Source organism: Genypterus blacodes, unplaced genomic scaffold (assembly GCF_046128005.1).
Source record: "Genypterus blacodes isolate CSIRO-AG114 ecotype Tasmania unplaced genomic scaffold, CSIRO-AGI_Gbla_v1 ptg000022l_1, whole genome shotgun sequence".
NCBI classification, from domain to species: domain Eukaryota; kingdom Metazoa; phylum Chordata; class Actinopteri; order Ophidiiformes; family Ophidiidae; genus Genypterus; species Genypterus blacodes.
Genome location: NW_027466835.1, coordinates 3,148,362 through 3,162,500, shown reverse-complemented (window position 1 = coordinate 3,162,500; position 14,139 = coordinate 3,148,362). Strand labels below are relative to the sequence as shown.

General features: G+C 45.2%; 1 protein-coding gene across 5 annotated transcripts in view; it reads left to right on the top strand.

The window, feature by feature from the left end:
• Window positions 1-14,139, top strand: part of hoxb3a (homeobox B3a) — a 51,544-nt gene that overhangs the window by 31,400 nt on the left and 6,005 nt on the right. For 2 of the 5 annotated variants that reach the window (XM_076143008.1, XM_076143010.1), the window contains 2 exons: window positions 5,697-5,763; window positions 12,911-13,626. In XM_076143008.1, coding sequence (XP_075999123.1) covers window positions 13,032-13,626 — 595 coding nt within the window. In that variant the 5' untranslated portion in view covers window positions 5,697-5,763; window positions 12,911-13,031. Of the gene's footprint in view, window positions 1-4,178; window positions 4,253-5,696; window positions 5,764-9,440; window positions 9,696-12,910; window positions 13,627-14,139 lie in introns of those variants that run through there. The other 3 variants (XM_076143009.1, XM_076143011.1, XM_076143012.1) reach the window with 3 other exon arrangements.

The window sequence follows — 14,139 nt, the reverse complement described above, 5'->3', positions numbered from 1 at the left end:
ATAGTACTCTGTGAGTATGAGTGTGAGAGCTGCATGCGTGCATATATACCGATTTCTGTCAACTTGTAGTATTTTTTGTACAAAACATTGTTGTCAGTAATGGCATACAGTACGGCATACACAGTTTACACTTTGTAGATAACCTGCATCCCATATCTGTGTGTTTATGTAATTTGATCTTATTAATTTCAACAAAGAATGTCACAATATCATCAATGTATTTCCTGCCCATGACGCAGAGTTTGATAATGCAGGTTAGCACATGATTGCTGCATCCTCAAGTAGTCGTCTAAGTAGAAGAGCAATCAAATTAACCGCTTTACCTAAAAGCATTTAATATTCAGAAACATTAGATGTTACAAGCATCTTTTCCATCTTGTCTCAAGGTAACCTCAAATGTTTCAACATGCAATATATATATTATTGTTATCTGCTTTATTTTAATAACTTAACACAGCAGAGCCAGAAATTCAAGCTCAAACATTTTCTGTTCCTACCCACTGTCTTCCATCTTCAGTCTGACACACACACACACACACACACACACACACACACACACACACACACACACACACACACACACGCTGCAGTTCTCCGAATTCCTGACAGACTTGGTGAGCTTGGCACTTTTCGTGGTCTGAGAGCAGAAAGGGCAAATTGACCCCCACCCCACTTCCCTTCTGCTTACCCTCCCAACACACCCATCCTTTACCCCCCCACCTCCCACCTCTCTCTCTCTCTCTCTCCTGGTGTCAGGGCTTCCTTTGAGTTGGAGGTTAAAGATTAGCATCTCTGATAAAGATTAACTCTCTGTCAAAGGAAGGAGCTGATGGCAGGAGTTTCTGGTTCAGGACTATTGGTGACACAGGGGTGAGTAATTCAGGCAGATGGGTGACCCTGCCTGCAGCAAGAGAGAAGAGGCTAGATATTGGAAATAAATGGTGGCTCAATCAAAAAGATAAGTTGAGATAATGTAGCCTAAGATAACACAATGCAACACATGATCACATGTTATAAGGTATTTGGTGGCAGCTTTCAAACTGAGCCATACAAAAGCATCATGGCATCATGTCTCACAAAAAGAGATTTTGTATCTTAGTCTTATAATCACAGTGGTTGCATAGCCAGAAACTGGATGTGAAATCTGTTTGCGAGTGAAGCAAGTTTGCTTTCAGTGTCCTAGACCAAGACTTTAGCAAAGACATTTTCAGCTTCTGCCTGTGGCCTGAACGGGACAAACACAGCTTTTGTGCTCAGGCCCACAGCTTCGGCTAGGAGCAACAGATTTGTATACAAATTCTCGATTTTTCACAAGGATGAGTGAACAGACGGTTTTATGTATAATTTACACAAGTACACACAAGCAGTCAGTGTTCAGAAAGTCACCATGTCCAACAAGCCATAAACCCTTTACAGGAGGAGCATATGCCAGGGGGACATGGGAGATCATATGTCTCTCCCTCTCTCTCTCTCTCTCTCTCTCGCTCTCTCTCTTTCTCTCTGCACAACATATCTGCGTTCTGAAAAAAAGTGTTGAAACTTGTGTGTCATCCAGCCAGAGTAGGAGTGGAAGAGATGAAATGTGTTGCAGAGCGAGATTTGTCGTCACTTGCCCATTTGGTGTGGCCGTGTCAGTGGTGTGGGGTGATCATGCTGGATGGCCGTTCAACTTCATTACACTTTAAGGCGACGGAAATAACAGAATGGAGCTGATGAAAAGCTCCTTTTCGAAAGAAAAGAGCAGGGACACTGACTGATCATTAGGCTCATGATGATGGCTGGTGGTGACTGGTGATGGCTGGTGATGGCTGGTGATGGCTGGTGATGGCGGGCCTAAAAGGTCAAAAATCTGAGACACGAAAATGGGTAAAGTTGACAGAGTTGGATTTTGTCATACATGGATAGATACTGCTGTAGTCCGGGTGCACATGCTGCACAGTCACAGTGTGAGGCGAGTCTCCATGTCAGGGTAGCACACTCCCTCAATAGAACAATTTTCTAATCACATAACTGTTACTCTGAGTAGAATAACTTTGATTTAGTGATTAAAGTCGCATTAAAAAACTTTTTAGAAATCAATTCTCTGTATTTAAGGCTGTATAATCTAAGGGTTCACATGCATGCTAATATGCTCTGACTGTGTTCGCTTTGGTGCTGTGCGTTTCAGTCAACGCTAGTCGACAGCGGCAGCAGCAGCACCACTCAGTGGACAGTCTGGGTTATCTTCATTTGGGGAACCCGGAAGTCCCATTTCCATCCTTTTTTCCGAAAATTGTGATCTTTATATTTTACAAAGATCAACATTTCTAAATCAAATAAAAATAACTCATAGTAGGCCCACAAGTGATGTAATTTTTTGTACATTCTAGCCAGGCTAACATAGCCCGTAAGGCTGGTGTTGCAGCTGTAGTCCATGAGACCTGGAGCTCTCTCACTTGTTTTCATGCTTCCATTATGTGAACCATGTGGATCCAATGAAGAAGCAGTGCTACACACCAATCATGGACTGGGCCATTAGGGTGACCCTTAGTTTCGTATAGAAATAGCTGACATGCAGGTTTCAACAGAGAGAGAGTGTGTGCGTTCCCTTCCTATCGTTCCTACTATGAAGCAAGTCAGCATCCATTTTTGATCTAACAGAGCATGATCACTGTGTAGCCTTCAACTTGTTTTGATCAGTTGTCATTATTCTTAATAACTGCAGGAAAACAACATTTTCACAGTGAACATTCTCAACATACATTCAAAATATTGTGCAAATATCTTCAACATAATGTTTTTAATGTTTGTAGCAACAATTGTTTTCAGTATGAATGTTTTTTTGCACATTTAAGAGTGAACTTATTTTGTGAAGAAATGTAACTACAGGAAACTATTTGACCACAAGGAACAAAGCTAATTTATAAAGATTGATGTCATATTTTATTTTGTGGTTCAAACTAAACTAAATAAAATGAACACTCTTAAATGCTCTTAATATCAAACAGTCTTTTAAATAAGTAAATGCAGTATAATTATCACGTAATCTTCTTTTGACACTGGTTCCTTTGCTCCTATAAATGTAGTTATTTTGCTGTGGAGGCATTGCGGGGTTACATTAAGTGCCTATAAGGTGATAATGTTTTCTTAACTGTAACCAAGCAGCTGCAGTTCCACATTAACAGCAGTAAAGGGGTTTGGGGTTTTAAAGTTAAACCAGGTCGTCCAGAGCCTCTAAATCCTGTCTGGGTGAAGAGGTTACAGGGTTATGGATTAAACCATAAAATAATACATTAAAAGGGAATTCTGGAGCACTTTCCCTGCTGGTTGATCATTAAGCACTGAGTTATTGCTCTTCTGGGTGAAAGGTCAGTTTTGGAGACTTGTGTGCTGCTCTGCTGTGTGAACTCCATGTAGTATTACTAGATACTTTTGAGGAAGAAGAAAGAACTTTTAAAGAAGTCAATAAATATTTAATACTATTATTAATGCTCTGAAATTGTTGCAGGCCTTTAATTTTCACATATTACCTGTGAAATCACCCGGAATCAAACACCAAAGCTGTGTCATAACCCCAAGTAAACCTTAATAACATTACAGCATGCATAGTGAAGCGGTGATGTGCTCATGTGTGTGTTACGGACTGAGGCAAGCCAGTGACAGCACCACCAGCCCAGGCACAGATAACAGAGCAGAGGCATGATAAAGTTTGGGAGACTTTGGAGCAAAACTGCAGCAGTGTAGCTACAACATCCATCCATCCGTCCATCCATCCATCCATCCCCCTGGAGCCTGAACCAGCTGTTCACCCACTTAATATGCATTTTGTTCAATTATGCTCCCACACACCCTTTGCTGCTTCCATGCAGTGCAGCAACACTAATGCTGCTGCTCTCGCTGTTACCAGTAATTTTGTTCCTTTCTACCCGAGGAAAGCACGATTCTGCATTGTTTGGTTTGGATTGGGGACACTTCAGTTCCAGCAGGAGCCTGATTCCCTCCGAAATGCCCCCATGCTCTCAGCCTCCCCTTCCACTCCAAAACTGGCTCATCAGCTGTTCTGGAGCTGTGGAGGCGGCCTCCCTCTTTTGTTTCGGCCCACAGGCTAGCTGGCTAAGCTAGTCGGCCTCTGCATCACTTTCTGGGCAACTTTAGACTAGTCCACTCCTGCTCCGTGGCTCCAAAATTTGCCAGTAACCCCGCGGGCTGAGGGGGGGACGCAGGGAGGAAACCCCGGTCGGTGCTGCTGTGGGGATGGAAGGCAGCCAGAGCTGTGCGTGAGTGCTTTGACTGGGAGAATAAATAAGTTTATTGCTGCAGTAGCAGTAATGCTGGTGGTGGTGGTGGTGGTGGTGTAGGATGGTTGTGCGGGGAGGTCGGGGAATCCTTGCTTTGATTTATGTGTTTGGGAGAAGCTGTCAGGAGCAGAAACACAGAAGCAGAGTGCGCCAACTATTTTATTCCGGCACTTTATGCAACAACAGCAACAACAACAGGGAGAGCTGCTCTCTGCCTCTGGATGCTCTGGATACTCTTACACCAGTATACAGCTAACCTTTACACCACTATGTGCACCAGCACAGCGGTGGATGGATTTTCCGCTTATACAACACGGGAGGCGTTCGGCTGCTCCCGTTGCCGCTCGACTCCTCTCTCTCTCTCTCTGGCCGCTCCGGATGAGAGTGCCCGGGCCCTCACACTGGATTTGCCCGAGCTGCGTGTTGTATTTTGTGAATAATGCTGAGGTTATTTATAGTTGTGTGCGTGGATGCACAGCCGCTGGGAAACAGCTGTTCGCCTTATGGGGCCGCTTCTCCTTCCCGTTTGCCTCTCATTTATATGGTGTTCGGGCCGTTTGGCGCTGTAACATCACACTGTGAGGTTTTTGTAGACCAGTTTAAGATTTGTGAATGTTTGCTATTGCCCGGAAATGTATCGCTTTTAAATCCACGTGGAGGTTTCACATTCTGGCAGCTGTATGGCGTCTGTACATTCAAGCGTCCCAGGGATAGTTTTCTGTTTTCTAAATCTATATCGAATTTATTTTTCCCAGCAGGGTGCAAGTGATGTTTTATTACAATATTTAGTAGAGTGTTAGTAAGATGTTTGAAAGATCGATTCTTATTTATTGTAGTTTGTATGAGGCCGTGTTCTCTTTTTTATTGTTTTGTTCATTTGTAGCGTGTCGTCGTTATGCTTATAGACACCGTTTCCATTTCCATTTTTTATAAATGTGCATTTTAGTTTTAGTTACCCCTCTCTCCCTCTCACTCTCTCTCTCTTTCTCTCTTTCTCTCTCTCTCTTACTAATGGAAAGGAACCGCGTTTTCTCTCGCTAATTTTATAAACCTTCTACACAGCGAGCAAGTCAGATCAGATTTCACCCTCCCGTATGTAAAACCCGGAGAAAAGCATGGAAATGATAGCATCTGTAATATGATCATGAAAATCAATAAGATCTAAGATCCTCTCCACCCCTCCCCTGTCTCTCTGCTCTTATTATATTTATTCCGGAATTTCACCGGGAATAATTTAAGGTCACTGATAGCTGTCAGCGGCGGCTGCTGTCCTCTAACAGGTTCGATTAGAACTGTAAGAGCTCTGTGTTCTTTATCAGATTTGACCTTTGTTTAATGTGCATATCTCTCTTTATTTCCACATTTCTCTTCTTCACGCCCTCTCCCCTTCCCTTCCTCTTTTCTTCCTTCATTCTGCAGTTCCTAGGAGATTTCTGGAAGCATTTTTCATCTGTCAATACAACAAAAAATAAGAGAAACTCTCTCGGTGAGTCAATTCAACGTTTATTTCTCTCCCTCTCTCTCTCTCTCTCTCACTCACACGCGCACACACACTCTCTCTCTCTCACACACACACACACACCCACACACACATGGATTTGGCGATTTCTGTAAATTCCACGACAAAACAGTGTCTATTAAAAAGGCAGTGATGAAATAGGAAAAACAAATCAGGAAATATTTTCTTTTTAAATTTATTTAATTAGCTGGAGTTTATATTTTGTAGAGAAGGTGACTTGCAACGCTCACGTCTATCTCATCAGACGTCGTCACAAAAAATGGCTTAAGGACTGGAAATAAATTGTTTAATTGCATTAGAAATGTAATAGCATTACGTCACGCTATTAATTACATTGCAAATCAATAATATGCTGTATTGGACATTTCACACGATACAATTTCATCATGTAGCCTCCGGCAAAGCTCAGACTTGTGGCTGATGGGGAGAAAGGACATGTTTTATAGATGAAGATTTGTTTTAAATTATATATATTTCCCCCAGTGAAATTTGGTGGAAATTACTGATTTGACTGAATGAAATGCATTTGTACTCTGTGTGTATGTGTGTGTGGGTGTATGTGTGTGTGTGGAATACAATATTACGCTATGGCTCATGTTAATGTAATGTAATCCGGTGTGTAGGTATGAAGGGCAGTGTGTTCCCGCCTCTCATTGTCGCTTCGCCGTGCAGGAGGTGCGGCTCTGCTTATCATTTTATAAGACACTAATTAAAGCAGCATTAGTTGGATTAATAACACAAACGGTCACACTGATGTTAACACTGCAGGAGTGAAAGCCATGGAATCAAAAACATTGGCAGCAGCGACGCTCTCATAAATAAAACGCAATTATAAATGTGCAAAATGAGGAGGAGGAGGATCATCATAATCCAGCTGTTTGCGCTAATATGTATTCAAGCAACATTTGCAGCCACACATAAGTGAAACTGTGTGCGGGAATGTCTACAATCCCAGAGGAAATTCCTTAATGTCATCCTCCCAGGCCTACACGCCTGAAGTCCTGCGCGGTTAAAAGAGGAAAAACGCTTATTTTGGAAAGAGGATCTCTCTCCACGGTTCTGTGAGGCAGGAGGTTCACGCCCGAAACGCAATATCCGCGCCTCAGCAGCGTGCAGCGCGGAGCCGCGTCCATGCGCGTCCGACATCCAAGACAAATAAGGAAGAAGTGCTCCACTGCGTCTTTGCAAGTCGCTCCATACGCCTAAATCCAAAGGTCTTCTTCACACGCACTCTTCTTCCCACTCTGCTGCCCAGTGACAAAAAACACAAAACAGCCGATTAGTGCTTTGGTTAATAAGTAATCACGGTTTGAGCAGCAGTTAGCAGATTCCTCAGTTCGCCATAAAGCCGCTTTGAAAGGAAAGTTGCACACGGACACATTTCTGGCTCCCACCTTCCACCTGCACGGAGCTCATCCTCTCACTTCAGCAGCCCACAGCCAATGCTATCTGTTTTAAAGTTGGGCTGTTTACACACACACACACACCCACGCACACACACAGACAGACACACACACACGTTCTCTGCTGGGTGCGAGAGAACTCATAAATCTTGCGTAGCCATAAACGACAGGGGTAACGTCCTGAATAATAAAAATAGAGAGAGGGGGAAGTGGGTGAGCGAGAAGTATCGAGAGAAGAAGGAGGGAGAGAGAGAGAGAGAGAGAGAGAGAGAGAGAGAGAGAGAGAGAGAGAGAGAGGGAGAGAGAGAGAGAGAGAGTTGCTAAAGACATCTTCATACTTTTATTCCCACTGTGGTCTCACCTCTCTGTGTATGTTTATGAGCATTTTGTCACCTTTTATTTTTTTCAATCTCTAAACATAAAGTAAAGCTTCTTTGCCTCTCTTCTTCAAGATTATTTTGATAATTTTTACCTCGTGGGGGTTTTAAGTCAAATCAGTGGCAGGAGTGGGAACACATTGAGCTTGTTCCATAACCTGGCCCATGGGTTTGAAGGCACACACACTTTAAGCAGTGTTAGAGCTCTGCTAAAGGTGCTTCTTGTCTTTATTTTCCCAATTTTGGTCGAATTTGCCTTTGGTCTCTCAATGGTCTGTGTACCTTTTACCACTACAGCTTCTTTGCACTGCGGCCCCCACCCCACCCCTGTCCATTTTCCTTTTACTTACCTTGGATGCAGCCTGGGGGTGGAAGGGTGTGTGGGAGGGGGAGGGGGGGGGGGGTGTCACAAGGTGTTGAAACTTAAACAATATGGTGCACAATTCTGTTTTTGCTCGGAGACATGGAGGAGTCATGTTGGATGTGTGTGTTGGGGGGGGGGGGGGGGGGGGGGCGAGGTGGTGAGAGAGCAAGAGAGATAGATAGATAGATAGATAGATATGTAGATAGATAGATAGATAGATAGATCCAAAACAAATCTGTGTGTGCCCATCGACAGTCAACAGTGTCTGGTTAAAGTCATAAAACAGCCTTACAGACAATATAAGACTGAATCACTGGGGCAGCTATGAGAGACACGAAGGAACTTAAGATAACAGAAACATCTTCTTCAAAGTCTCTTTATAATGTTGTTATTAGAGATTAATTACGCCACAACAGTTTTGCTTTGTATTGTTGCCTAATGTTGGATCGTTTTAATTGGAACTAAACTCTACTAAACTAAACACTAACAGGTTGAAATGTAGAGGCAGAATATTCATATGTAGGACTACTTATACCTGTAAGTATCCATAGTACAAAAACAGCAACACTGTGGATTAATTATTTTCTTGGTACATTTCTGTTTTTTCAAGGATGAACCATGAAAAGTACTATTGTCTTATATAGCTGTGTGTCAAAATTAAGGCATTTTGCTGAAAATAGCCAAAGAGAGAAGTTAAAGATCTATATGCCAATGGTGAATACTAGTCTGTTGCTCCAGCAGTCGGTGACATGATCATAATGTGTGAATGGCGCTGAGGTGGTTGATGGTGATCTGTGATCTGTGCGGCCTGTTGTCAGTAACTCAGAATACCGGTGTGTTCCTACCACCACTGCTTCTACCGTGAAACATAAACACCTCTAAAGCCGAGACCGAGGCGAGGCGAGGCGGCAACACAGAGCCGAAACACCGAGGGGAAGGAGGGAGACAGAGAGAGGGGGGCAGGAGATCCGGGGAGACAGGGGAGAAGGGAAGAAAGGACGAGCAAGCATGTAGAAATGCAATGGGGTGACATTTCATGGCGAACCCGCGCCTCACTTGGGTCTGCTGATGTCTGACTGACGCGCTCGTCGGCTGGCTGGCTGTGTGAACGACAGAGGCTAAAAAGGGGAGAAATTTGAGGCCATTGTTATCGCCCAGTGGCGGTGCAGGCAGAGCTGGTGCTGGGGCGGAGGGTGGTGGTGGAGGGAGGTGGGTGGCGGGGGATGGGGGGGTGGGGTGGGGGGTGAGCAGGCAGCAGCAGCAGGCAGGCTCCCCGGTAAGCGCGTTCAGCTCGTGCGCTAGCTTGCCTGCCTTGTAGCCTACATACGCCGAAACCGACGCGCGAATTCCGCCAGTTTTCCTATTCTTCAGCCTCGACTCCCGCCGGCTTCCCCGCTCCTCGGCCCGCCGTTCATGCCACACCGCGTCCGGTACGCCGCCCTAGCGCAGCTCGGTGCGCTGCTGCTGCTGCTGCTGCTGCTGGCAGGAGGTGGTGTTGTTGTTGTGGTGGCGGTGGTCGCGAGCTACCGAGCTGGTGTGGAGACAGAGCGCGAGGCTCGCTGTTGTACCGGAGAGGAGAAGAAGAAGAAAGGAGGAGGAGGAGAGAAGAAAACACAGAGAAAGCGACCAGATTCGTGATTTTTATTTATTTATTATTGTTATTGATTACCTAGTGAACGTGCGCGAGGACTAATCTGTGATGCGGTGTTACTGTGTCCGCGCCGGACTGGACCGGGACCACCGGGGCTGAGGAAGGTAAGGAGCATCACCGGCCACCGGCGGGCGGCCCAGGCGGCGCTGCCCGAGCTCGAGCAACTACCCAGATATGCAGTGTGTTTGACCGCCGTGCAGGTTGTGAACGGCGGAGTGGCTGGCTCGGTGATTTATGGCCCGTATGACTTGAATCTCGGTTCAAGAAGAGTTCACAATGCTTGAAGCTGCTGTAACCGCCGCAAACAGCCCCCTTCCTCCCATCTCTTTCCGTTTCCTTCCCTTCTCTTCCCTCCTCATATCCTGCCCATTCCTCCTCCTCACTAATGGCTATTTATTTACAAAGCACTGGCCAACCATTTTTCCGTTATGGATGATCCACTTGTCCCTGGTGTTTATATTTTTTCCTTCCCAACGGTCTCCGCGTTATTATTTCGCTAATATCTGACATTTATTTTAATTCTTACCAAATATATTTCGATATTATATTTTAATTCATACATAGAGGCCCCGGGTGGCGTCTCTATCTTAAACGGAGGCCATGAACAGATGAGCAGCATCTAGCTGATCAGGCCGGTCCCTTGTTTGTAGACACCCCTCTCTGTTAATGGGATGAGGAATACGTTGAGTCCAAGTTAATGCATTCTCTCTTTCTCTTACTCTGCCTGCACAGCTCTTCATGGCAGGCGCCATTTGTAACTTTATATCCCAGGATAAAACACAGACACTGGACACTCAGGCAGACCCCTCCTCTGTGTGTGTGTGTGTGTTGTGCGCGTGTGCGTGTGTGTGTGTGTGTGTCTCCGGTGTTTTTGTTTGGGTGGCTGTTTCTGTGTGGGTATAAGTGGATTATACAGGGAGGCGTCTAGTAAAGTTGGTGATTGTATTAAGCTGTAGACCTACAAGCCAGGGGCAGAGACATTACGTGTCCCGTTTAATGGCGAAACAGCGATATGATTTAATAACATATTCCTCCTACACTCACTGCCACTGCCTCTCTCTCTCTCTCTCTCTCTCTCTCTCTCTCTCTCTCTCTCTCTCTCTCTCCCCCTCTCTCTCTCGCTCACTCTCTCTGTCTCTCTCTCTCTCCCTGGGACAATTCCTCAGAGTAAATAATTAGGATTCCGGCTTGTCTAGCAGAAAGATAAATGGATGACATGTGTGACGTGCCGAGAGCTGGTCCAGGGCTGGATTGTCTAAAAAGGAATATATATACAAAAGAATATTTATTTATACACACGCACGCAGACACACACACACATATATAATGAAACCTTACCGCGCTGCGTTCCGTTTATTTCCCTTTTTAGCGTGCCTGTGTAAACACATGGGTCATGTAGTTGTAGATGCATGTATCTTTTCGGTCGTGTGCTAGCATGCATCGTCTCAATCACTATTATTTTTCCTGTATCACAAAGTAGCACAATTTTAACCCAATACATCGGCGTCATTTCCTGTATGATCTAATAGCTTAAGTGGGTCACATGGACTCTGTCGTGGCCTTTTCTTTCTATTCACTGTTTATCCTCACAACGATACAGAGTCGATTTAATGCGCCCGTATTACCAAACGGGTTGCTAATTGCAAATATTTGAAGAATAGAATCGTACGCTCTGTGTGATCCGTGGATTTAATTCATAATAACTGATGTGTGATGAACCGGCAGCTGCAAAGCACATAGCGAGTGCAGTGGTTCGGTTTGATCCGCTTCCCTCTCGCTTCTTCTCTTCTTCTTCCCCGTTAAACGTTTTATCTGCAAAAGAGAAATGAATGCCAGGTGCTCTCTCGCGCCTGTCAGCCGGGCCTCGACCACAGGCCCACCCCGCCTCAGCGCAGATAGGGAGTCTACCAGGGCTCATGTTGCTGTTGTCTCTCTCTTTTCCCTGAAGGGGCCATGATAGCACACTCTGGCCGAGCGACCCTAATGGATCACTGGCTCGTGGAGCTTCTTTCTCTCTCTCTCTCTTTCTTTCTTTCTTTCTTTCTTTCGTCTTTTCTTTTCTTTCTATCTATCTATCTATCTATCTATCTATCTATCTATCTATCTATCTATCTATCTATCTATCTATCTATTTTTGTCTCTTTTGTCTGAACACACGGTTCCCCCCTTTCTTCTCTGTATCCCCTTTTCTCTCCGGTTTCTGTTCCCACACATCTCTTACCGTGATCCAGGCGAGTAGACGTCGGCTGCCATCAGCACTATTCTCCAACACAAACCGTATTTCGATCAGAGTATAGTCAACAAGATACATTCCCAAAAAAATGATTCACTCTACAATAGTGAGGCGTTCTTGAGTACTACCCACATCCTAGAAACACATTTTTCTACAGAAGTAATTCATTAGAAAATATCCCCAACTGTTTGTGATATCCATTATTTCTTATTATTATTTATTATTTATGTTTCCAAGTGCTTCATCTCATCTGCTGCACCAATACAATCCTATGCATACCCTGTCGCATGTGATTCAGCAGTGTGACAGGCTTCTCTGCTATAAGTGAGGTAACAGCAGAGCAGACGGAATACTTTAAATCATACGTGGAAGGCAGGGGTTGACAGAAATAGGCTACCTACATCAGTCACAAAGGAAAGGCCACATTCACCGCCGCCATTACACAACTAAAATGTCACGTTCAACCGGAATAACACCAGACACGCTGATACACACGTAATCCCCCTGAACGAAATTAGCTTTGAATAAATATTAATGTCTCACCTTTTAAGTGTTATAATGAAAATACAATAGATTTTATTTTTTAATTTGTAATTCAAACACCGGAGGCGGAGTCTTCATCCAGGGTTCCCTTGTTAGCGATAATAATAATAATAATAATAATAATAATAATAATAATGATAATAATAATGATAATGATAATGATAATGATAATGATAATGATAATGATAATGATAATAATAATAATAAATCAAGTATCTTCAAAATATACCAAATATTTTGAAGATACTGGGAGACACTGGACGCCATTGCGTGTGCTTGTGTGTGCGCCTGGGATCGTGTGTGTGTGTGTGTGCATGTGCGAGGACAGATCACGTTTTGCCCTCCTTGTGCCCCCTACACCGGAACATCTGCAGGCCGCGCGTTGCGCTCGGGAGGGCGGGGTGATGGAGGGGTAATGGAGGGGGGAGGGTGTGTGGTGAGGAAAGAAAAGCAGCGGTTTCTATTCATGTCATGGCGCCTTTCATCGGCGGAAGATGGATTTATCTCTCTCATTTCTTTATTCTGTCTCCCGTAACCTTTTAGGTCAGATTGCAGGGGGCCGTTGGAGAGACACCGTCACGTGACCCCCGGTGCCAAATGGTCTTCCGGCAGTGGCTCTCAACAAGGACCGGAGCACAAGAAGAGGCCGCCACTTCTCTCAGAAATGCAGAAAACGACGTACTACGACAACTCCTCGACGCTTTTCGGTGGCTACACCTCTTACCAGGTGCAGGGGGCGGCGGCGGCAGCGGCGGCAGCAGCAGCCGCCAATGGCTTCGGAGGTTACGATGCCCCGGTCCCAGTGTCCCACCACCAGCCGGCGTTCCAGTCTACGACCCATCTGGACGTGGATTCCTACCAGCGGTCGGCCTGCTCTTTACAGTCGCTGGGTGGTAATGGTGGCCACCAACAGCAGCAGCTAGCCAAAACCAAGGAGATGAATGGCAGCTGCATGCGGCCCAGCCTGCCACCCGAGCATCACCCGGGATCCCAGGTGTCCCCACCGCTTCCCCCCAATCCGAGCAACGGCAATACCGGTGCTCAGCAGCCGGGGGGCAGTGCTGGGTCCTCCACTGTCACTAAATCAGGCCCCAATAAGTCCTCCAACTCCTCCTCCTCCACATCCTCCTCCACATCTTCCTCCTCCTCACTGCCACCTAATCCAGCCTTGGCCAAGCAGATCTTTCCCTGGATGAAAGAGTCCCGACAGGCGACTAAGCAGAAAAACTGTTCACCCAACAATAACAACTCTGGAAATGGTGTGTTGGATTACACCTGTCTCTGTCTGTCAGTGTGTCTGTCTCTGTTTTGATGTTCCCTGCCGAGCAGCAGAGCAGCACCACGGCCCAGCAGCACGTTTTCATCCCTGTCTCTCTCATTACCTCACTTTGCTCCCCGCTGTCCCCCCTTTTCCGTGCATGGCTCCCCTGTACTGACCTCCACATGCTGCCTTCAGTTTCCCTTCTCCATTAGCTTCTTTCTTTTCTCTTTCCTCACCTTTCTTATCAGCATTGGCTTTCAAACCCCTGATCCCCGGAGCGTTTAAACAGGTCAGATTATTGCAGATAAATTGGTTAACAATGCCACTTCACACTGGGAAATCACCACATAGGCAAGTTAGTAAATATTTGTCTGCCGCTGAGAAATTGTTCTACAATTGTCAAAGTTTATCTTATACTGCCTCTATGGCAACTGTTAAATGCACAGAAAAGATAAAGTACAACGTGAAAGTGAGTTTAACCTTATTAACATTTGTACTTGTCCACAATTTG